Below are 24,622 nucleotides of genomic sequence, written 5' to 3'. Positions count from 1 at the left end.
TTCCCAATATTCTTTGCATCTCCTGTGAGGCTTCCCTAGGTATTAGCATTGATAGACCACAAAATATTCCAATGCAGTTATGCAACATGTCAACACCTTTCAGTAATGTCTGTGACCTCTATTATGACAGAGGCAGGTTTGTTTTTAAAGAGCAGCCACAGCAGGTTCTTCATCTATGGTGTGAATCTTAGCTGTGCGATACCATCATGCTTTGCACACATATGTCTGCGCGTGTGTACACACACGCAAGTTAAATACTGGTTCAGTTGTAAGTCTCAACTCTCCCCTTTATGCAGTCTGTTTGCCTCTTTAAATCAGCATATTCATCTTTGTTCCCTAAAACTGCAAACTTTTTTTAAAAACTACAACTAAGTATGACATCACGGGTGTTATCCAATTGACTGCCATGCTGCAAGTGTGTAGAACTGATTTTGAGAGCTCCCCTGGGAAGAGAAAATACATTTTATATTGAATGCAGTGAGGACACTTCCAAACAGCTCTTGTTACTGTTGCATCTGGCTTAATGCTTACTCCTCTTAAAGGTTTATTCCCTTATCATCCAAGAGTGCAATAGTTCTTAAAGAGCTATTCCATAAAACCATGGAGGATTTTACACATGGATTTCTTATAAAGGGGAAAAGCTGTCAGCTTCTAAAAACATTATTATGCACTTTTAGGTAAGTAGCATAATCCATGGTGGATAGAGCTTCTTCACTCTGTACTGTAAAGCATACAATAAATGTACTTGGTTGTTAGATGTTATCTTCATGCCTGTATTTGCATCAGGTGGGTAGTGGAGTTGCAAATAGGAATGGCTCATGATGCACTGTAATGGGGCAAATTTGCTGTGGCAGATAAATGCAGTTGGTGGAGCATTAAGAGGTTCATGGGATGCTCCCTGTAACAAAGAACAAAGTAGTCATAACTATGAGGACATTTTAAAGCAACACTTGAAGTATTGGCAATACAGGAGAAGAACAAGCATCTAAGGCTCCGCAACATCAGAACAGAAAAACCCACATTTGATAATGTTCCTTTTAATTAGTAAGGAGGAACGTTAAGTACGCATTTGATGCATTTTTCCTGGAAAATTAAGGTTTATGAGCTAGTTGGAAGTACTAGGTTCTTCCTCCTCTCTTAAAACCATTCCACCTACATTAACTGCATGCAGGAACAAGACAGCTGAAGCTATTATTTGGAACAGCTAATTGGTATTTTTAGGTTGCTAATTCATTCAGTTCCACAAGCACGCATCTTCTGAGTACATCTGTGGTGGCTGGAGTTTGCAGGGTGATTCTTAATGTCCGAAGCTTAGTCACTGAAGTAATTAAAGGAGAAGGCTGCAGCTGATATTGCAACCACCACTGCTATCACCATTCCTAGAAATGACAAAAGAAATACAAATTGAGTATTTGATCAGGAGTACCAGGATAGCCAGGGAGCAAGGAAAGGGAAATAAATGAACACATGAGAATCCAAAAGCTAATGCTCCGCCAGCAACACTCTGAGTTTGCAATAACCAAATTTCAATAGATGTTTCCATGTTATCAGCATTGTGGTATAGAATTTTATTTCCTCTTTATGTACAAGCCGTTTCTTTACATACAAGCTTTATTACACAGTGGACAGAGTATATAGAATTAATGATATGCTGAAATCTAATTGTTCATCCCAGACCCACCTTTCCTGTACATGTCAGATGTACCATGTAATTGACTTTCCACATGCAGAATATTTCTGCAAGCTTGATTAACACTCAAAAAAACTGGACAGGTAGGGTTGGACATCTGACCAGTCAAATATCTGATCAACAAATCAATCACACAAATATCAAATAATGGTCAGGTTTTTTAAGCATTAATTTTATTGGAACAGATAATTTAGTCAGCAACTGATCTGAAACATATCCTAAATCTATACCTAATAAAGGTTTGTTCATTCAACATATCCTAATTACAAAAACCATAGTGAACCACAAAACAGTCAGATGACCAGCAAAACAAGATGGAGTCAAGGGCAATTTTAGGTAGTAACTATTGTTACCAACAACTACTTGGGTTCCTGTTCAAAGGTGCCTGCAGTTAGGCAAGTGATTTGGAGAAGAAGCAGCTTTTCAACACTTATGTTGCCCACAACCAATGCAAGTCTAAAGAGCAAGCAGCCATCACTCCTGCCCTTGCTAATGAATGACACTGCGTGAATAAAGGTGAAGAGACAACTACACATTGGCATTTTTGGCTTCATGGAATATTTGACAAAACTAGTCAATTAACAGGCAGGCATGACATGCCAAACCACAGATGGACAGTCAGTTTACAGTCACAAATGTTTAGGCTAGTGGTATCAAAAATAAGGCCCGGGGGCCTCATGCAGCCCCCGGAAGCTTTTTATCCAGCCCTCAGGCTCTCAGCTGCTGGGCAGTGCTGAGGTGTTACCACTGAAACAGTGGCCCACATGAAAACTGGGCTTTCCCATATTTTGAAATACGATCAAGATTTGCGTATTTTCTCTTCTGTCATTTGCAGTTAATGAACTTCTATATGAGAGCAAAGTGCTGATTTCTGGTCATCAGCTACTTGCTGCTTAATGACATCACTTCTGGCCCTCAACAGGCACCCTGAATGCCAACTTCAGCCCTCTGTATGAAACAAGTTTGACACCTCTGGTTTAGGCAGTCCTTCTCTCCCAATGTTGCATCATAACAGGCTCAAATGTCAGAGGTTGACCAGATGAATCACAGAGAGGATGTGCAATCTGGAAGTTAGGTTTTTACTAACAGACCACAAAAGATTTTTCACTGACATCTAATGATCTCAATATATTCTTCCACCCACTAGGATTTTTTTTTCCTTTCAGTTACTGTTTTGGGAGATCCATGAAGAATAAGCATTACATGACTGCACCACTCTACCACATGCCCATTATAAAAATAAAGTTAACAAAGTTTTATAGAAGGAAGCAGGAAAACAGGAAACCCCAAAAAGCACTATATTATTGAACACACTCAAGCAGGAAATAAATAGTTCTAAAGTGTAGGAGAAATAGCTGGAGAGCCCATACCCATGTTTTGGTGAAGTTTCAACAGAAGTTTTTCTTTTGTCAACTGTTTCAGTTGCACATCATCTTGGAATTCCTCAGGTGAACTTACTTCAACTGCAGGGATAAAGTAAATTGCTAAGATGTATACTCATTTAATCCTACTCTCCAAGTTATTCTTACTCCATTTCCTCCCCTTCTTGGCCTCAGCAACAGAAGTCCTTGTCAGCTATCTTTACAGGCCTCCGTTTCAAAAGCAAAGGTGTACAAAGCAAGCATACAAATCTATCTATTAGCATAATCTAGCCTGGCAACAGGACTCGTATTCCTGAGCCTTATTTTACACACTACAACCTCTAATATCTTCAAAGGCACAAGACAGCTAGTTTTCAACCACAATACAGTGAATACAGAAAAAACATACCAGTAATTACTGGTACCTGACCTGAAAGTTACTCAGTTACTTGAGCTGAATTGTTGAAAACTTGAGTACCCAGACATTGCATAATTTAGAAATTAATTACATACAGTGTAAGAATTTGGAGTACTGTAGACAAACGCACTCAAAGATCATAAACACCCCACTTACATGTTCAACATCCACAATTTCTCCCAAACCAACCTGGGTCTGGCATAAGAGGATACCATTCACAAAATCCCCAAGATAGCAACGTTTTGGAAGCACACAGAAAGCATACTGTTCATCACACAAACAATGGACCTCCTAAGGGACCAAATATGCTTGGGTGGAAAACAAAACACTGCAAGAGGAACTACACAGATAGAAGCCTTCACATCAAATCCAGGTAAGTGTGAAAGCAGTCAGACTAGGAGCCACCATGCTGACTAGGATAGACATAACAGGAAATCTAAAACTGCATCAGGTTTTCATGAAAAGTATGCCCAGAGAGAACAGATAAATGTTAACATTCTGTGTCATTTAGCTTTGACATACATAGTCAAGTAAGTTCAAGCCACACTTTTATCAATCAACTGAGAGATTTCACACTGACTGAATTCAAGACAGTGCTCAATGGACCCTCTTGCCCTTTTGCAGAGGCTCAGGGATCTCTCTAGGGAGAGGCGGCAAGGAAGTTAGCTCATGTGAATGCAGTTGTGCTCAGGCTGCTAAGGATACAATCTCTTGTTTTTTGTAAACTACTAAGAATACAGCAGCATCTATAAATAGCAAATTAAGAAAGGTTAAAATTTCAATTTGCATGCAAATTTGAGTTGTTAGAATTCCCACCCAAACACTGCAGGATACAAGTATCAAACACTGCATGATGGACCAATGCTCTTTAGCTGCAGAAACATAATCCAAGCAAGTGCCAGGCAACCTACTCAGTTCTGAAGAGGGTCAAGGCACACACCACTTGAGTTCATTGTGTCTTCAACTAGATAATAATGAACTAGTGTGGGAGAAGAGATTATCAGTACTGAAATCTTATTTGTGTTTATCTACTCAATGGCTTTAACCCCTCGGTGCTAGAAGCTGAGATTTAGAGTAGCCAATTGCTAATGCAAATCTTATTTATTCATGCTAAGGAACTGGAGTCCCTAGCAAAAGGCACTTTGACAAGCTTACCAATGTATAATTTGCATAATTAAGATTTGTTTAAACGCTGAAAACGATTTACAGATTTTATTCATCCCAGCATCAAACTTCTGAGGTTTAGTAGCATCTAAGGGTCAAACTAAAGAGAGTCACAGAAATAGCAGCTCACTATGCAACAGTTAGAGCCTCACGTATCACAGAAAAGCTATAGACAAAACATAATCAATGTTAAGTTGTTTGACATGAGACAATTCCTCCCTGCTACAAGCTTAAAACTCATACTAGCTCTTGCATTACCTTCCTTTTTTCTGATATGTTCTCAAATCAAGGCCAGTCAGTGGGGAAGGGGATGGGGGAAATATTCCAAGCTCCTTTCTTGAACTTTCAGCTTTCATTTAAAAATAAAAACCACCATTTTGCTTTGTTAGATAATCATAATCCTGAAGCAGCAAATCTGCTCCCAGACTCCAATCTTCCGGCCACTGAGAGCAAAGTTACTAGGATGCCTCCCTCCTTTTAAAGTTTCAGAATACATACATTTTTCTGTATTTTCCGCTTTCCTATTACAGTCCCACCCACCCAGCAAATGTTTTAGCTTCACTACAGCATTTCTGCATACAAGCCTATCTCTCAGGTCTGAAAGGAAAATAAAGGGTTCAAGTCAAGAAAGAAACTTTCATTCTACCCAAAGTAAGGTTCAGATGCATTTGAAACTCAAGCCAAATTCAGCCTTTTGAGATGCTCAACATTTTATGAAAACAGAGCTAAGATCAGCTTGTACTTTGGGTCTAGCTTCCCAGTAATTCCTGGCAAAGAGTAATCCGCTTTTAACTTAGTTACTATATTTACCTGCGTTCATTTCCTCCACTGTACGCAAATCCTCGGCTTGTACAGCTTGATCCAACATCTCAAGAAAGCGCTCTTGGATTTCTTTGACTGTCTCATCACCAAACTTGTAATCACACAGCAGAACACTGGACCCAACAATGGGGGCAAACACTCTGCAAGGTAAGTTGTGATACTCACTCTCTGAATCTAAGAACAAAAAAGGAAAGGCAGGGGAGACAAATTGAAAGCCCTTGTTAAGCTACTAGTAAGAAGCACTAGAATCTCTGGCACATACTACACCAGGGAAGACACTGACCATCGTATCCTGACCTCCCATCATTGAAAAATCTCTTTATTCTTTATGGAGAAGAATTTTGCCTCAATTGCCTCTGTTGTTTGCCTTCCTAGTTAGATCAGCTTTTTTTCTGATAATAAATTCATAACAACTGATACTGTAGTAGTTGATAAAATTTGGATAAAAATGACATTTTAGACCCTCCCCCTGCAAAATAAAAGCAAAGATGGAGAACAGAAAACTGAGAGAAGCATTCATTAACAAACACTTCAATTTTCAGCATTAAAACAGTTACCTCACAAATGCTAAGACATTCACATACGTAGAAAACATGCCACCTAAAGAGAAAATTGAGAACTGCATACAGATAATGTGTTGCTCAGATATGAGGAACTCACAGCAGATGTGTCAGTTTGATCTGATTACTCTCAGCACAGTAGTAAATAAGTAGATGTTATGATGCAGGAACATTTAAGGCTACCCACCATATTAAGTCTAAAGTAGCTCCATTTCCATTCAGTTCATGTAACACAATACTTCCCCAAGTGGCACAATATAGGGCCTTGTAAATCCAGATTGACCCAGGGCGCAATTCTGGAATGATGGGCCAGTGCAAGTCCCTTGTGCCGGCCCAACACTGTTGCAAAAATGCTGTAAATAAGTGTTTCTCAAACTGTGGGTTAGAACCCACTGGGTGGGTCGTGAGCCAATTTCGGGTGAGTCTCCATTCATTTCAATGTTTTATTTTTAATATATTAAACTTGATGCTACCATATGTGACTGCATTTGAGGAAATGTTACAGACTTGTACTTTTAAGAAGTTACTATGTATATTCTTTTAACAATGATAGTCAATGGGATTTACTCCTGGGTAAGTGTGGGTAGGACTGCAGCCTTGGATTGTTAAAAATTTTCCTGCTTAATGGTGACACTTCTGGTCTTGACATCACTTCTGGGGAATCCTGATAGCTTCACTTTCTAAAAAGTGGGTCCCGGTGCTAAATGTGCGAGACCCACTGCTGTAAAGCACTTTTGTACCACTGGGATAGCAAGGAGGTTGGCCCAAGCCCCACTGGGATGGTAGACCAGTAAGCCTGCGCCGGCCAAGCCAGGCCAGCGCAGGGGTCTGGGGGCATGGGGAGGGCAGGGTGGAGGCGTTTCAGGGCAGAGAGAGGGAAGATGATGAGTGAGTAGGGGGTGGGGGCAGGATCCTGTTGAAATGCCAGATCCTAACCCCTGTCCAAGGCAGCCCAGAGCAGCTCTGGGTTGCTCAGATCTGCACTATCTCTTGAGGTAGTGTAGATCAGAGTGGCCCCATTGGGGCTGCTGCAACATTACCAAGGGTAAGGGGAAGAAATTCACCTTGTCCTAGGCTGATCCACATTCAGCCCCAACACTGTGCTGGACACAGGGCAAACCAGCTGGCCTTCCCAAGCCAGTATGGTTTAGGATTGGGCTGTCAGTCATTTGAGAGACAAAAAAGTCACTGAAGATTAGCCACAATGCCTTTATGTCTTAAGGACAACAACGTTTGCCGCAATATGCAACTATAGAATCTGTCATAAGCTCAGAAACAAAAACCAGGAACAGAGAACCATAAAACTTGTTCCACACATCCACAAGAGTTTCGGACCTGTGTTTTCTGAACACCTGTCTCCCATGAACAGATTAGAAAAAAACACAAAGCCTCCTTAACAATGGTTTGATCTGAACGAAGCTTTTCACTGCACAACAAAATGTCTGATCAGTCATGGGTACCCATAGTTTCTTTCAAGCCACTGTTGAAAGAACAGGAGCAGAGGCTAGTAAAAAGCTGACAACCAGATAGCTAGCAGGTTAAAGAAATTTTCAAAAGGTGCAGATCTGATGTGATTACTGGAACAATGCCCTTCCCCCTGTGGGGGGGGAGGGAATGCTATTATTAGACAAATGAGGAGAGCAGCTCCTATCCAACAATCTTATAATGTGATAGTCAGAACACATGAATTGATAGAAGTCCAGCTTTGCCATCACTCAATAAGAACATTCTTCTGTTATCAGAACAAACTGCAAAGAGCCAAAACTCAAGGCAAAACATTTTCCCCCAATGTAGTTGTGCAAACTGAAAGCCCCTTCTCTTACTTTTCTTCCCTGATGTTTCATTTATAAGCAGATCTTCAAACAATATTGCACAACGATCAGATAGAGTGTTTATTATGTCCCTCTTCAAGGCCTGCAAAGAACAAAAACATAAAAACATTTTAAATTCTGTAACAATATTTTAAAATGCAACTAGAGCATAAGTAGTAGTTTCTCAGACTTCCATATTTAATGTCCACTTTGGCACTGAAATGAACAGCCTGAAAGACCACAACTAGACCAAGCGGCCCCATCCACTCCACAGCTGTACAGCAGTGCTACCATTTTCATACTGCCACTTGCAGTGAGGTATGGGTGATTCGTATATTTCTACCATCTAGTCACAACTTGGAGGATTACTAGGGATCAAACTGGCAGGACAGGAAGGTGCTGCCTACCTCCAGAGCTGAACTGCTGATACAGCTTTTTGTGGAAGACCTCCCCCAAAAGATCAAAATATAGTGCTGTTGCCAGAGTAGAAGCAAGACACCTGCTGGTGAACATAGCATAGCTACAAATGTTTCACAGTTACAGCTCTTTTAAAACCCCCAAACTGTGGCTGCTAGACAGAGCAGGCAAGCACTTATTTTTAGTTAACTGAACCATGCTTGGGGTCCTCAGTTGAAGAGACTGGAAGCAAAAGGATCTTACTCCCACTATCGTTCAAGACCTAGCAAGATGCTGAATATCCTTCTACATACAGAAAGAACAGCCATATCCTGGCCTCTCAAGCTTCCATGGCCAGAACTACTTAAAGAGAATTTGGACTCTGGCTCAGAGAGTTCAGCTTTGACCTTCTAACCATCTCTAGAAGCCATGGAGGCATGCAAAAGCACAGTAGCTTTGCCCTTACTTATTATCAAGGTTGAAGGGATACATTCTGAAAAAGTAAAGAAATACTTCAGTCAAATATAGGAAAGTACATAGATGTTTGGCATATTTTAGCGAGGATTAGGGAATAACTCTGGGCATCTGTTTGCTGAGAAACGTGGCTCACAGACTTTGGCAGCCTCCATTTACATCAGTTGCATAAGTTAACTGCACTGCTTGGGAGAAAGGATTAAGTTCAAATCCTTCAGTAGACTGAAGGGCAGCAAAGTACCTTAACAGCATCTTTGACTTTCGGCTTGTTATTATGGATGTAAGCTTTGCATTTCAAAGCACCTTTGAGATTTATGGAACCGCTGCATATCTGGACAGTTGCTGTGGACCTGGAGTTGGAATTTCGTGACTGAAATAACACACGGAAAACACAACGTTAACTTCATCTGTTACACAGCCAAATATAAGTTACCTTTATCATTCCAGAAAGTACCTGTTCTTAGAACAAAATACGTATTTGAACTGGGATTTTAAATAGGTACATCAAATAACCATACAAACCAAAATCCACAGTACAAGAAAGTATTACTAATCACTTTGAAAAAGAAAAATCCAGAAAGCCCCCAAAATTTATCTTCTATACAGGACTAACCCTGGACCAATGTTGGCCCAAACAAGGGCATCTTAGAGCCCAATCCTGTGGTCTGTGCCATGCCTCCGCGGCGTGGACCACAGTCGCAAACATGCCATAAGGCACCTTTGCAGGGCTTACCGCCAGGCTCCTGCCACAGCTGACTCAGCTCCAGCCGGCGCTGAGCCAGTGCGCGGCGGGCGCCCGGGTTCTGCGGCTCAGCAGTCTGTGACCGCTGGGCTGTGGAACAGGAGATGGGGCGTGCGAGGAGGCGTTCCAGGGAGGGGGGAGGCGTGGCTGGGGGTGTGGGGGAGGCAGATCTACGGAGCCGAGCCCTGCAGGATCCAGGGCGCTCAGGCAGGGCTGCCCACCCTACACGAGCACCTTCTCTTTAGCGGCAACCAAACGGTCACCGCGAAAGTGAGTAGTCCCATTGTGGGGCTGCTTCCCTTACCCAGGGAAAGGGGACAAACCCCCGAGAAGCCTCCCGCGGTAGCGCGGAAGGCACTGGATCTGGCAGGAGCCCTCCATGGAGCCGCCGGGTCCTGCAGCTCCGGGCAGCTCAGGATTGGGCTGTTAGTCATTACTTCAACTTCTTAATACCCTTTTTTCTCTAACGTAATTCATTACCTGGTCTAACGCAACACAAAACATTCATCCAAACAGTACAACAGAATACTGATACTTGATGTACACAAGAAGCTAACACTTCATTAACCATACATCAGTTTGTTATATCCATTTTAAATTACGAACCAATAGTAATTAACATCTGAATTCTTACTTTCATAAAATAAGAAATAAAGGGACAATTGTTTAAGAAATTACAATGGTACGTCCTATCTCTTATAGCTATATATTGCTGAGGTGTTGAATTCAGTTGCGGTACCATGTTGATCAGGTTCAAATTTTAGCTAATTATTCCTTTAACATAGATGCACTTTCACTTCCCAATATTTTATTATCAAAATGTTGGCAACAATAAACACACTCCATACCAACTGAAAAAAAACTGAGAGCCCAATCCTATCCAATTTTCCAGTGCTGGTGCAGCTGTGCCAATAAGGGCGCGCATTGCATCCTTTGGTGAGGAGCCAGTCACAGAGGCCTCCTCAAGGTAAGATAATTTTGTTCCCTTACCTTGGGACTGTATTGTGGCTGCACTGGTGCTGGAAAATTGGATAGGATTGGGCCCTGAGTAATACTAATACAGGACCTACATGGATTATACATCCAGAACACATCAAACAAGCCCTTAATCACAAAAAAATTAATTCCATTGAATTGGAATGCATAACAACTAATACTTCCTTAAGTCTTCCCAGTTTTAAAAAAAAAATGTATTGGTAACAATTGAATGATTCCTAGTTTTAAGAATCCAGGTTATTTTATGTATTATATTTTATGCATTACAGCCATATCCCATAATCTCATCAACCACTCTCTTGGATTTGGAGAGATCAAATGCCTTCAAATACATAACATAACAATTACATAAATAAAATAGTTCTAGCCATTATCATGCAAAATAATTCATGCGCCCACATGTGTTTAAAAATAGTCCAGATTAAAATTAGCACTAAGGGCCACTGGCTATCAATGCCTCCCAGCCTCCGCCTTGTCCTACAAATATCTAGCTCATCTGTCACAGAATTAGAAGTTTGGAACACAATACTATTTTGTGGATACTTTTCCTACATACACAGTGTGCTTTATACATTCTCCCAATAATTCTTATATCACTACAACTTTCTACACACAAATTGAAGGGTGTGTGCATGTCAAAGCTAAGATAAAGGCTTATTTAAGGCCACGCAGTGAATTCACAGTGAAGGTGACAAACTGGGAATTCCCACATCAATTCTCTTTACTACTGCGCTGACCTCATACTTACCAATTGTGTTAAAACTCTGACGTCAAGGATTTGAACAGCCGATTGTGCGTTTCCTCTTGTTGACTTTTTCTGCAAGAATATTGGAGTTAATGAAATCTACCCAACTGCTTTAAGTGCATACAGTATCTTAGAACAGAACAGATAGAATGGAAGGCAAACATTCTATTTTGTATTTTTATGGTTTTATACTTTTGGAATCTGCTGTTTTACACGATGAGGTGGCATAAAAATCTTTCAAATACAGTCAATCCTCTGTATCCGTGAGGGTTAGGTTCCTGGAAAATCCAGCAGACACTGAATCCATGGATACGGAATTACTGATCCTGCGAGATCAGTGGGGTTGGGGAAAATCAAATTGGCATAATTATCTTCAGAATGGCTGCCACGAGACAGGAAGTCACCCACCATAGGGCTATGGATCATGTTAGAATGGCTAGGATGCTGTGGACTGCTTCAGAACAGCCGCAGAGAGGCAAAAACAAACTGTGTATGGCATGAGGTAAGTCACACTCTTCACTCCCAAGGATAAGCGAATCCATGGGAATGAAGTGCTCAGACATGGAAAACTAACTGTACATATAACTGCTGATTGGTTCTTCTACCACAAAATCACTATTGCTAAAGGCTAGGAAGAGTTACTGTGGCTGCTAGGTATTTTAATCAATCCTTTACTCAAAATATATTTGAACATCTTACAGTCTAAATTTGACTTGTGCTGTTTCAGAAAAGAGGGAAAGCTACCAACTGCTAAGTCACAACCATTACTGCTTTAGGGAGAGTCTTCTTGATACTACGCAAGAATGTATTTTTTGTTTTTAAAAATACATACATTTCATGCTTAGGATAACTTAGCAATGCACTCAGCATTGCACTCACTTATTATTCCTAGGCTGTCTTTTCTAGTGGTATATCTCCCTTTCCTACATAATTCAGCAAGAGCTCTTTGGTAACTGAAATAAGGAGGCGGTACACGCTCAACAGATACATTTTTACACCTACTAAATGATACTCTATCATGTTGTGATCATGCAAGCTCATAAGTTTGCAAGCTCATCATCAGCAACACTTTGCCAAGTGGTGAAGATGTTTCCAAAATTCTTGATCAGGTGCAGATGTACTGTAAAGTTCTCCTCACCACTGTAGCAAGGCATTAGATGGTTGGTTTACTGCAAAGTAGTGGCATCCACACTGCAAATTTCAACTTAGACAAATTAGGCACATAAACTTGCATGTCAGAGATGCATTTGGTTGCCTTTCCTACAACAACATTACTTTAAATTTATATAGCAGCATATTCTATGATAAGTGTGTATAATCTCATGCGATACCACCGCAAGTTTAAAACTGACCAGCCAACCAAAATATCATGCTAGTCAGCGCGATTCATCATTAAGCATACAACACTTACCTGACCTTCCAGTAGATCAGCCTCTTCCTCTTTGACTTGACCATTGATCAAAAAGACAGCCTCTTCGATCTGCTTGGCCCATCTTGTCAATCCATTCTTTAAAGCAAAACCATAGGAAATAATCTTGCTGATTTTTAAAATCCAGCACAAGTTATTCCTTAAATTACTATTCTTTTATAACATTTAAGTTAGCTGCATGAAACTCTAACCATAGAGAGGTTACGTCCTCCTAACGTAACATTTACCACATGTATTCTGCCCTTCTACCAAGCTCAGAACTCTGTAAATGGGAAGTCTTAACAGCAATCAGCAAGCAGACGCGTGTGGCCTCTGGGAACCCAGTGCCTCTGGGAACTAAGTGCCAGGTAAGGCACAAGAGTTTAGCATCTGGGCGAGTTCAGCAGCAGGGCGAGGAGGCCAGGGCCCCATACACTGCCCTTCCTCTTCCCTAGAGAAAAGGGCTGCTATCCAGTGTACGGTTTTTAAAAGAACCCCTAAACAAAACAACAATAACAACAACAACAAAAAAGCTATGCAGTCAGACAGCCAGCAGCAGGGTGGGGGCTATCCAGTGTTCTGCATCGAGTGCCACATGTATGATTATATGCCTCTGGGGCATAAGTCATGGGTGTGTCCTCGGTGCAAGGAGCTCCAGGCTCTCAGGGAACGCGTCCGCTCCCTTGAAGCCTTGGTGGCCGACCTGGAGAAGCGCAGGCAGCCAGAGGAGGACCGTGGGGAGACTTCTGGGGACGATCAGGCTTCGTCCCAACCTCAGGCGTGCAGCTCATCGGCTGCCCGGGTGGGAAGTCTCGGGACTGGAGGACGTCATCCTGGAGAGGAGGGAAACAATCCCCTAGGGGGGATCCCTTCTCCAGGGGATGGGCCCGTATCCGAGCGCACTCGGGATACTCCTCGGCGGGAGGGGGGTCGGGGGCTTCTTGTAGTGGGGGATTCGATTATTAGAAACATAGAGAGGGGGGTTTGCGACGGATGTGAGGACCGCATGGTGACTTGCCTGCCTGGTGCAAAGGTTGCGGACATCACTTCTCGTCTAGACAAGCTAGTAGACAGTGCTGGGGGAGAGGTAGCGGCTGTGGTGCATGTCGGCACCAACGACGTGGGCAAGTGTAGCTGGGAGGTTCTGGAGGCCAAATTTAGGCTTTTAGGCAGGAAGCTGAAAGCCAGGACCTCAAAGGTAGCGTTCTCTGAAGTGCTACCTGTTCCACGCGCAGGGCCAGCTAGGCAGGCGGAGATCAGGGGTCTCAATGCGTGGATGAGACGGTGGTGTAGGGAGGAGGGGTTTAGATTCGTTAGGATGGGGAGGATGGGGAGGTTAGAGAACAACAAGACAAAGGCAGGGTAGGAGAAGAAATTGGGAAAGGTAGGGTGATGGGATGTGATAGACGGTTTGGCACAATGAGAGGATGCGGGGACAAAGGAGCGAATAAGCAGCCCATCCTGGGGCATTCCGTGTATAAATGCTTTTATGCGAATGCCCGAAGTCTATGAGCAAAGGTGGGAGAACTGGAATGTCTGGTGACAAGGGAAAATATTGACATAGTGGGCATAACGGAAACCTGGTGGAATGCGGAGAATCAGTGGGATACCGCAATCCCGGGCTATAAACTCTACAGGAGGGACAGGCAGGGGCGTGTTGGAAGTGGGATGGCCGTTTATGTTAAGGAAGGGATAGAATCCAGCAAAGTAGAGATTGAAGGTGGGTCCGACTCCACCGTAGAATCTCTGTGGGTTAAATTACCAGGCCTGTGCAGCGATGTAATACTGGGGGCGTGCTATCGTCCTCCAGACCAGAAATCTGATGGGGACCTTGACATGAGGAAACAGATCAGGGAGGTGACAAGGAGGGACAGGGTTGTAATCATGGGGGACTTCAATTATCCTCATATTGACTGGGTCAATTTGTGTTCTGGTCACGATAAGGAAACCGGATTTCTTGACGTGCTAAATGACTGTGGCTTAGATCAGCTAGTCACGGAGCCCACCAGAGGACAGGTGACTCTGGATTTAATATTGTGCGGTACTCAGGACTGGTTAGAGATGTAAACGTTACTGAGCCATTGGGGAACAGTGATCATGCTGCGATCCGTTTTGACGTGCACGTTGGGGGAAGAATACCAGGCAAATCTCTAACAAAAACCCTTGACTTCCGACGGGCGGACTTCCCTCAAATGAGGAGGCTGGTTAGAAGGAGGTTGAAAGGGAGGGTAAAAAGAGTCCAATCTCTCCAGAGTGCATGGAGGCTGCTTAAAACAACAGTAATAGAGGCCCAGCAGAGGTGTATACCGCAAAGAAAGAAGGGTTCCACTAAATCCAGGAGGGTGCCCGCATGGCTAACCAGCCAAGTTAGAGAGGCTGTGAAGGGCAAGGAAGCTTCCTTCCGTAAATGGAAGTCTTGCCCTAATGAAGAGAATAAAAAGGAACATAAACTGTGGCAAAAGAAATGTAAGAAGGTGATAGGGGAGGCCAAGCGAGACTATGAGGAACGCATGGCCAGCAACATTAAGGGGAATAATAAAAGCTTCTTCAAATATGTTAGAAGCAGGAAACCCGCCAGAGAAGCGGTTGGCCCTCTGGATGGTGAGGGAGGGAAAGGGGAGATAAAAGGAGACTTAGAGATGGCAGAAAAATTAAATGAGTTCTTTGCATCTGTCTTCACGGCAGAAGACCTCGGGCAGATACCGCTGCCCGAACGGCCCCTCCTGACCGAGGAGTTAAGTCAGATAGAGGTTAAAAGAGAAGATGTTTCAGACCTCATTGATAAATTAAAGATCAATAAGTCACCGGGCCCTGATGGCATCCACCCAAGGGTTATTAAGGAATTGAAGAATGAAGTTGCAGATCTCTTGACTAAGGTATGCAACTTGTCCCTCAAAACGGCCACAGTGCCAGAAGATTGGAGGATAGCAAATGTCACGCCTATTTTTAAAAAGGGAAAGAGGGGGGACCCGGGAAACTATAGGCCGGTCAGCCTAACATCCGTACCGGGTAAGATGGTGGAATGCCTCATCAAAGATAGGATCTCAAAACACATAGACGAACAGGCCTTGCTGAGGGAGAGTCAGCATGGCTTCTGTAAGGGTAAGTCTTGCCTCACCAACCTTATAGAATTCTTTGAAAAGGTCAACAGGCATGTGGATGCGGGAGAACCCGTGGACATTATATATCTGGACTTTCAGAAGGCGTTTGACACGGTCCCTCACCAAAGGCTACTGAAAAAACTCCACAGTCAGGGAATTAGAGGACAGGTCCTCTCGTGGATTGAGAACTGGTTGGAGGCCAGGAGGCAGAGAGTGGGTGTCAATGGGCAATTTTCACAATGGAGAGAGGTGAAAAGCGGTGTGCCCCAAGGATCTGTCCTGGGACCGGTGCTTTTCAACCTCTTCATAAATGACCTGGAGACAGGGTTGAGCAGTGAAGTGGCTAAGTTTGCAGACGACACCAAACTTTTCCGAGTGGTAAAGACCAGAAGTGATTGTGAGGAGCTCCAGAAGGATCTCTCCAGACTGGCAGAATGGGCAGCAAAATGGCAGATGCGCTTCAATGTCAGTAAGTGTAAAGTCATGCACATTGGGGCAAAAAATCAAAACTTTAGATATAGGCTGATGGGTTCTGAGCTGTCTGTGACAGATCAGGAGAGAGATCTTGGGGTGGTGGTGGACAGGTCGATGAAAGTGTCGACCCAATGTGCGGCGGCAGTGAAGAAGGCCAATTCTATGCTTGGGATCATTAGGAAGGGTATTGAGAACAAAACAGCTAATATTATAATGCCATTGTACAAATCTATGGTAAGGCCACACCTGGAGTATTGTGTCCAGTTCTGGTCGCCGCATCTCAAAAAAGACATAGTGGAAATGGAAAAGGTGCAAAAGAGAGCAACTAAGATGATTACGGGGCTGGGGCACCTTCCTTATGAGGAAAGGCTACGGCGTTTGGGCCTCTTCAGCCTAGAAAAGAGACGCTTGAGGGGGGACATGATTGAGACATACAAAATTATGCAAGGGATGGACAGAGTGGATAGGGAGATGCTCTTTACACTCTCACATAATACCAGAACCAGGGGACATCCACTAAAATTGAGTGTTGGGCGGGTTAGGACAGACAAAAGAAAATATTTCTTTACTCAGCGCGTGGTCGGTCTGTGGAACTCCTTGCCACAGGATGTGGTGCTGGCGTCTAGCCTAGACGCCTTTAAAAGGGGATTGGACGAGTTTCTGGAGGAAAAATCCATTATGGGGTACAAGCGATGATGTGTATGCGCAACCTCCTGATTTTAGGAATGGGTTAAGTCAGAATGCCAGATGTAGGGGAGAGCACCAGGATGAGGTCTCTTGTTATCTGGTGTGCTCCCTGGGGCATTTGGTGGGCCGCTGTGAGATACAGGAAGCTGGACTAGATGGGCCTATGGCCTGATCCAGTGGGGCTGTTCTTATGTTCTTATGTTATGTTCTAATCAATTTACTTCCTCTCTACCACAGTACTTAATAGCAAAGTATAAGCGTCTCATCTGAACACAGCTGCAAAACTACATACAAATATTTGACTACCCCCCAAACAGTGTGAGGATATTATGCATAGTGCTTTCTGCCATATGCATCTGTGATGTGCAAAGCATGTGTCTCCGGCAACAAGCTAGATGTTCCCATCAAAGCAATTTAACTGTTTCATACCTTCTAAAAATTGGCTTTTTTTAACATTTAACTAACAGAAACACCCTCCAATTATATCAAATTGCTCAAAAAAAATGACAGATTATCTATAGAATAGCTACAGATATTGGTAAGAATTTTCACTACTAAGAGCAAAATAAGGACAGGATGCTTCTACTCACACTTTTAATTCTTATATATTATATAGAAAATGAGATGACTGGCCATGACCTTCTGGCAACAAATTCTTGATATTTACTGCTACTCCCTGTTTAACAAGTCATACACTGCTAGTAAATCAGGAGAAGTGCTTGCATTACACAAATCCTTCTTCAAGGCAACAAAAGACAGAGAAAAGGATAAACCTCTTGGGGGAAAAACTAAAAGGGATTGAATAGAGAAGATTGACCAAAAACAGTAATACTACAATAGCCTAGGAAAAGCTTTAACAAAGAAGACAAAAGGTTTTTATTGAAGATGGAGGAAGGTGAATATGGAGACTGTCCAGGGTCATGGATCAGCTAAGCTGATGAAGCAAAGGCAGGACTTAATAATGTTAACATTAATAGAAATTAACCTATAAGAAGAATTAACTTATAATTGTGTCTTAAGCTTTAAGTATTGACTGTAACTATAGTCTTACTTTTGTGTTTTTCTCTAGGTCATGGCTGGCCAAGGTGGCAGACAGTGGGATGTGTATATTAGCATTTATTGTGCATTCTAAAGATAGCCAAGAAGCCGAGAGTCCACTCTGGTATTTCCAGTCTGCCGGTTTAGCTGAACTCTGAAGGGTGTTGGGGAGGAGAAAAGAAACTTTATTAAGGTATCAAAAACACAGAAGACACGTTTATGCAGTCTACCCCAAAGTCTAAATTCAATATTCTTTTATTACACAGAAGTACAGCCAACTGAATTCAGTGGGACTTATTCCTGAGTAAGCATGCACAGGACTACAGCCCAATACAGCACTAATACTGTATCTGAAAAATGAATTAAACAAGCCCCACAGTACACTGCAAGGCCTATTCTATCAAATTGCCTTTAGCAAGCTTTACGGACAACTAGGTAGGAGATTGCCTAGACCCCAACAATGATTTTAGAAAAACTCCAATTCATTTAAAGCAGATCATTGCAAAAATGCATTTATCATAATAGTAACTTCAGGCACATCACCCATCCAACTCAAACCAAACACACAATTTACCTTTGGATCTTGTACATCATATGTGCGACAAAGTATTCGTTGCCAATTAAGAAAGAACAACCAAATGTGGTTTCGTTATTACAAGAATGTCACTGCACCATTCTCTATTCTAGTTTCCTTCAGAGTCTGCTCAGTTTAGAATATGGCAGCTGTTCTTTTACAACTCCCTCATATCCAACTTGTGCTAAAATTAAGTTGATGGAAACCTTTGCTACAGCAGAATTACAATTTACTCTAAACCAGGGGTGCTCAATAGGTGGATCGCGATCTACCGGTAGATCGCGAGGCAAAATGAGTAGATCGCAGAGTGCCGACCCCCCCCCTTCAGGTGCCTCTGGGAGGAACCGCTGGGAGTAAGGCCCATTGTACTCAATGGGGCTTACTCCCAGATAAGTGTGGCTAGGATTGCAGCCTCACAGCCTAATCCATGTCTACTCAGGAGTAAGTCCTGTTATACTCAGTGGGGCTCAAGGTACACCAACATACATTGTACACATAAATGTTATATGTTATGATGGCGCAAACATTGTAAAAAGAACTCTGGTAGATCTCCGGGCATTGCTGGGTTTCAAAGTAGCTCTCGAGCCAAAAAAGTGTGAGCACCCCTGCTCTAAACTATAACGAGCAATTAATAGGACAAGAATCTGTTGCAATCTATGCACAGTTACCCATGTACAGTTTGGGAAATAACACTGGTCACACAGAATGGGTCATAATATGATTAAGTACCCAGGTCAGTGAAACATAGCTTTGAAAAGCTCTGTTCGATTAAAGCAAGAAAAAAATGATTTGACTCGCACAGTGATATTCCTTCACTCAGTCTCTGTAATTTATAATGTTCATTTTCCTGTCATATTCTACATATCCAGTACAGAGACATCTACCTATGTGTTCTGTAATTTTTAAATCAAGTTAATGAACGTTGGGGGTGTCTTCTTAGTATTCAATGGCAGAACTGACTTTGCCACTGAGCATAGCTATGAAAGATATGATCAACTGATGTAGATCAAAGTAAAGGTTTCACATGTTTTTTATACTCTTGGCTTTAAACTGCAGTTTAAAGGATTTGGTAGAAAAAGGATAAGGTACAGTTTAAAGTATGGTACAGAAAGGATAAAAAAGGGAAGCCCAATAAATTGCATCAGGCTTATATACAAGCAAGTGGGAGGTGTTCTCCAGTCTACCTTAGCCTAGTCTTTCTCCCTCCTTGGGTCCAGACATAAGTGTTCTGTCTATTTATGAAAAGATAGTATTTTTTGTGGAAGAAAGGATACTTCTTTGTAGCAGAACAAAGATGAAGAGCCACTCTGTCAGACACATCTTCCTCTGAGGAACTCCATAGACGTTTTCTGGCTACAGAATGTTCTACTGCAAACACAAGCTTGGAGAAGGAGAGAAGAACTAAGATAAGGATGGTTTCTAGTTGCCATAAAACATATTAAAAAGCATCTCAGGTTGTAATTGGTAGAAACAAGAAACTGAATACCATTTTTAAGACCAAACATTTCTAACCAGCACAGGCAACTCAATAAGATCTTGGATGAAAAAGACCCAAACCAAAACAACTATGACACCACAAGTGATACATCTTAATATGTAACCGTCATGGTTACTTTTTAGAACTCTGACAACATTTATAGCAATTCCACAAAGTGCAGAGTTGAACATAGCTCACAGATACCCACAACCAAGACCGCAAGTACAAAAATGTAGTCTGCAATTCAACTAGCACTCCCTAGAACAGGGTTGTCCAAAGTTTTTGGCAGGAGGGCCACATCTCTCTCTGACATTGTGTTGGGGGCCGGGGGGAAGAATTAATTTACATTTAAAATTTGAATAAATTTACATGTTTACATAAATATATTAAAGATGAACTTATATGAATGAATGAAGGTCTTGCAGTAGCTCAAAGACTATAAAAGGCCTTGCACAAAGCAAGGTTGGCCTTTCCTTTGCTGCTGCTGCTGCTACTGCATCACATACGTGAAACAATAAGCAGTGGAGGGACCCCTCATCCCATAGCTCACGCGAGTGGTCAAACAGTCGCCCTCATGCTGAGAGCAGTTATGTCGGGCCAGTGTGGGCTCCAACAAATCTCTGGAGAGCTAGAGACTCAATGGAGACTGGGGGCTCCCTGAGGGCCGCATTGAGAGGCCTCGAGGGCCGCAAGTGGCCCCAGGGCCAGGGTTTGGGCACCCCTGCCATAGAAGAACATTATGAATACAGTTTACCTTTCTCAGAACATGCTGAATTTCTTTTGTTAGCTCTGGAGCTGCAATAGTAAAGACACCAAGAACTAGCAGGCCTCCAGGAAGCATTCGTGACACCTACCAAGGCAAACCAACAAAATAGACTCTGAACTTCAAAATACATATAAAGATATTTTCAAGAGTGTTGCAAGTTCCACAAGTGCTATGGTACCAATTTTACAAAGCTACAGTAGCTGAAATTCAACATGCTTCATTATATCTGTGCAATTCATGAAAACGTACACATTAATTCAGAGATGTAAAGTGTATATACACTGGCTCCCCAATTATAGGAGGCTACGTTGGCACTTTCATGCAGGCAGCTTTGGTGTGCTTTTGTGCAGGTTCAAAAGCACTGGGCTGGCAAGAACCAGATGTTTTGACTTAAGTACAGACTCCTATAACCTAACTTAGGTTGTGTGGTTGCACAACTTAACTTGGGCAACTTTTCCCCACCCAAATGACATTGTGAAACCTAGTTTTAAAAAAAAAACCCATGTTAGGTTTTCATGTATGCCTCCCTTCTCCAATCTGCCACTTCGTCCAGACCCAGACACTTCTAGTAGTTCCAGCCAATGAGGAGAAAGCAGGAGGAAAGCTGGAATGCACCTGAATGAGTGTTGTAGCAGAGAGAGAGAGAGACATACTGCAACCATGCTGGTAAAATGCAAGGAAAAATTTTTTTTTCAAATATTTTCAAATAGCAGCTGGTCAAATCCACCAATGCCAAGTCTGCAGATCCACTGTAATGGCCTTCCTCTTTCCCCCTATAAGGATATTGCCTCTTTATGGAGACAAAGAACTGTCCTAATCTAAACCCCTACCCAGTCCCTTGCAGTGTACAGATTTTGTCAATATCTCTTTCTTCAGTCTTCACTGTTGCCACTGCAATGTCAACTTCTCATACTGGACAAAGCATACAATATGGCACTGCAACTAGTGTTCAGGTAATTTAGCTTTAATTTGAAATCTCAAATTTCTAAGAAATTCTAAAAAATTTCTAAGAAACTAAGAATGATCTTTTGCAAATCACTCTCAACCCTACTTCAAAGGGTTTTTGAAAGTGGGCTACAAATGTAGTTAACAAACCCAAATCAAAATATACCCTTGCCAACTTTAGGTCAGACACTTACAGCTAGATGCAACTAAAATCAATACGTACTAGTGAAGGTCCTCAAGCTCTTTAAGTACTGTCCTTCAGTAGTGAATATAAACAAGTCTATGCCTGTTATGATTACTTGAATGCTTGCCACCAGCAACAATCTCGGTGCTGTACAAATGACAGTAGTACTATGATCCCTTCTCAAAACTCAAATATCTATTAGACACTTAAGAATGAAGTTGATGCCAGGGGCAGAAAAATTAGCAGTCCAGCTGAGGTAGACGGGAGTCAGCTTAGTTTACAACCAACCTGAGCACATACAGCATTCCAGGACTGTTTGCAATTTCAGCAAAAAAATTATCACATGCAGACATGGAAGAAATACAAAAAGTAACAAAAAAATTTGTTATGGTTTTAAGAAGTACAACTGACTAAGTATTACCTGACTGGCATGTGCTGTTGTCCATTCCTCATCAACATTTGATAATTCCAAATGGTAATTCTGATTTCTTTTACTTTCCTCCTCTTTTGGAGGTGTTCGTATGGCAAGTACAACATAGTCTCTTTGTGGAGAGCACTGGGGGGGGGGGGGTGGAAGGGAGAGAGAAACAATCCAACTTCAGCCAAAACCTTTTAAATATTTAGGCAGGAGAAAACATTCTGCTGGATTATTCTTTTGGTGCTGAAGTTATGTGCTTAGTTGCAATTCAAGATGAAATTAACACTATGTTACTGTTTTACTCTTAAAGGAAATAGTGACTTCAGACAAGACAAAACAAACAGAAAACCAATTTTAAAAATCCCTTAACATACTTTAAAAAAAAAAATCAGAAACAAATTTACCTGCCCTACCAAGAGACCAGTAATTAAAGCTTTCGCGTGGGTGTTGAGTTCTGACAGATATTGTCCAACAGCTTCTTCCACAAAGTAGCTTCTTCCCATTTTTGCACATATTTAAACAGCTTAGCCACAAACTTAAACAGAGGAAAAGAAAGAGTTTAAACCACAGAGGGAATCGGTAACTTGGAAATTAAAGAGTTGAATTAATTAGAACTAGACAGCAAATATTCTTATCAGATTCAGTGTTACAGTGGAAGAGTCCAAGCTAGGTGCATCCCCATTGCCCTATACCCATTTGCCTTTCACTCCCCCATCAGGGTCCCATGCCACTTCCTCCTCTGCACCCACATGAATGTGGCCTCCCCCAACATGCATGTACTTGAGAGCAAGTCCAGCTGAACACCAGGAGACTCACATCATCGGAAGCATAAAAAGGATCAGGTTTTTCTGCTGTAGTTCTATTCCCACCTACTTGAACTGGATATGGGCCTACCCCTCCGGGAAGAGGTCAATCCGTTTCAATTCATACTGCAAATGGAATACACTGCAGGGACATGAAGTGGGTGGGGAGGCAGGTGGGGCAGAGCCTCCCCACTGGAGTGCTTCGAAAAGCACCTTTGTGGGAGGTGCCCAAGTACCCACAACCCATGTGCACTGCACTCCCTCCTTGCTCTGAGCATAGGCTATGGGTGCCTCACATGGCGATGGCACTTTTTGAAGGGCTCCAATGGGGAGGCTCTGCCCAAACTGCCTCCCCACCCACCTCACGTCCTTGACTTGCACACCTCACACAGCAGCGGTGCTTTCCAAAGGGCTGCACAGGGAGGCTCTGCCTCACCTGCCACCCCACATTCCTGCTACGCTGCACTGCCTGCAGCTAAGAAACACAGAGTGGCAAGGAGAGCTCTCCTCTGACACGCTAGCTTTCTACGTGCAGGGAACCGCTGCTGGGAGGCTGCCTGGAACAGACCACGACGCCTGTTCAAGCCCCCTTGAAATCAGGCGCGGGGGAAAGCGAGTCCTTCACGTCCCGCCCCTCGCCTGCTCGGGAGACAGCCCCGCCGCTTACGCCCGAGCGAGCTCCTCCTCACAGCCGCCGCTCTCGCCTCACTCCCATGTCTCGCCCTCCAACCCGTCGCCCACCCGCCTCCCTCCACAAACGCTGACGTGCACCGGCATACGTCATCTCCAGGCGTCATCGCCACACTCCTTTGCACAGCGGCGCACACAGCGATGCCGTAAGCGGCACCACACTAAAAACACGACGGCGCCAAAGCGGCTTTTTATGTCCGCCATCTTGAGTGTGGCGGAAGTGCGACACCGCCAGGAACCTGCTCCCCTCCGCAGCTGTCCTGCACTTCTGGAACTCAGGAAAGAAGAACTTCTGACAGCCCAATCCTAGCCACACTTTCCTGGGAGTAAGCCCCACTGACTGTAATGGGACTTACTTCTGTGTAGACAGGATTAGGATGGGGCTGTGAGGCTGCACTCTTATCCACACTTTCCTGGGAGTAAGCCTCATTGACTATGATGGGACGTACTTCTGAGGAAACATGCATAGGATTGGGGTCTTACAGCTCAATCCTATCCACCCTTTCCTGGGAGTAAGCCCCATTGACTCTAATGGGACTTAATTCTGAGTAGACATTCATAGGATTGGGCTGTTAGGCTACCTATGGGCACTTGCCTGGGAGTAGGCCTCACTGAACACAGTGGGACTTACCGCTGAGTAGACCTGTATAAGACTGGGCTGTGAATCCACCTAAACTAAGAAGTTCTCCACTGAACATTCTCCTTTTATTTTTTTATTTTATTTGTTTGTTTGTTTATATCCTGCTTTTCTCCCTGAAGGGACCCAAGGCGGCTTACAACAATAAATAAAAGAATACAAAAAAAACAGAAACACAATTAAAAACACAATGAAAACAAGTTAAAAACACTTCCCGTTCTGAAATGACGTGGGTGATGGC

At 42.9% G+C, this 24,622-nt stretch overlaps 1 protein-coding gene across 1 annotated transcript; it reads right to left on the bottom strand.

Moving 5' to 3' along the window:
• Window positions 1–1,021: 1,021 nt before the first annotated feature.
• Window positions 1,022–23,941, bottom strand: ODR4 (odr-4 GPCR localization factor homolog). Its single transcript, XM_066625354.1, has 14 exons — window positions 23,722–23,941; window positions 22,656–22,786; window positions 22,255–22,389; window positions 20,693–20,788; window positions 19,736–19,842; window positions 18,462–18,498; window positions 17,901–18,041; window positions 12,591–12,686; window positions 11,183–11,251; window positions 8,938–9,066; window positions 7,839–7,929; window positions 5,444–5,629; window positions 3,061–3,153; window positions 1,022–1,379 (listed from the first exon to the last, which is right to left on the bottom strand). Exons 2-14 carry the CDS (start codon window positions 22,752–22,754, stop codon window positions 1,312–1,314), a joined length of 1,347 nt encoding a protein of 448 aa, XP_066481451.1. The 5' UTR covers window positions 22,755–22,786; window positions 23,722–23,941; the 3' UTR covers window positions 1,022–1,311.
• Window positions 23,942–24,622: the final 681 nt, after the last annotated feature.

The sequence above is a fragment of the Tiliqua scincoides genome, chromosome 4 (assembly GCF_035046505.1).
Source record: "Tiliqua scincoides isolate rTilSci1 chromosome 4, rTilSci1.hap2, whole genome shotgun sequence".
In the NCBI taxonomy this organism is placed as follows: Eukaryota; Metazoa; Chordata; class Lepidosauria; order Squamata; family Scincidae; genus Tiliqua; species Tiliqua scincoides.
This window is presented reverse-complemented; position numbering and strand designations above follow the sequence as displayed.

Bases quoted from the DNA above. Each gene is read 5' to 3' on its own strand.
- ODR4 (XM_066625354.1), bottom strand. From the start codon at position 22,754: ATGGGAAGAAGCTACTTTGTGGAAGAAGCTGTTGGACAATATCTGTCA. The intron at 5,630-7,838 runs GTAAGAGAAGGG...TTTTGTTCTTAG, and splicing joins TGAAACATCAGGGAAGAAAA to ATTCAGAGAGTGAGTATCAC. The intron at 3,154-5,443 runs GTAAATATAGTA...TTATCCCTGCAG, and splicing joins AGTGGAGGAAATGAACGCAG to TTGAAGTAAGTTCACCTGAG.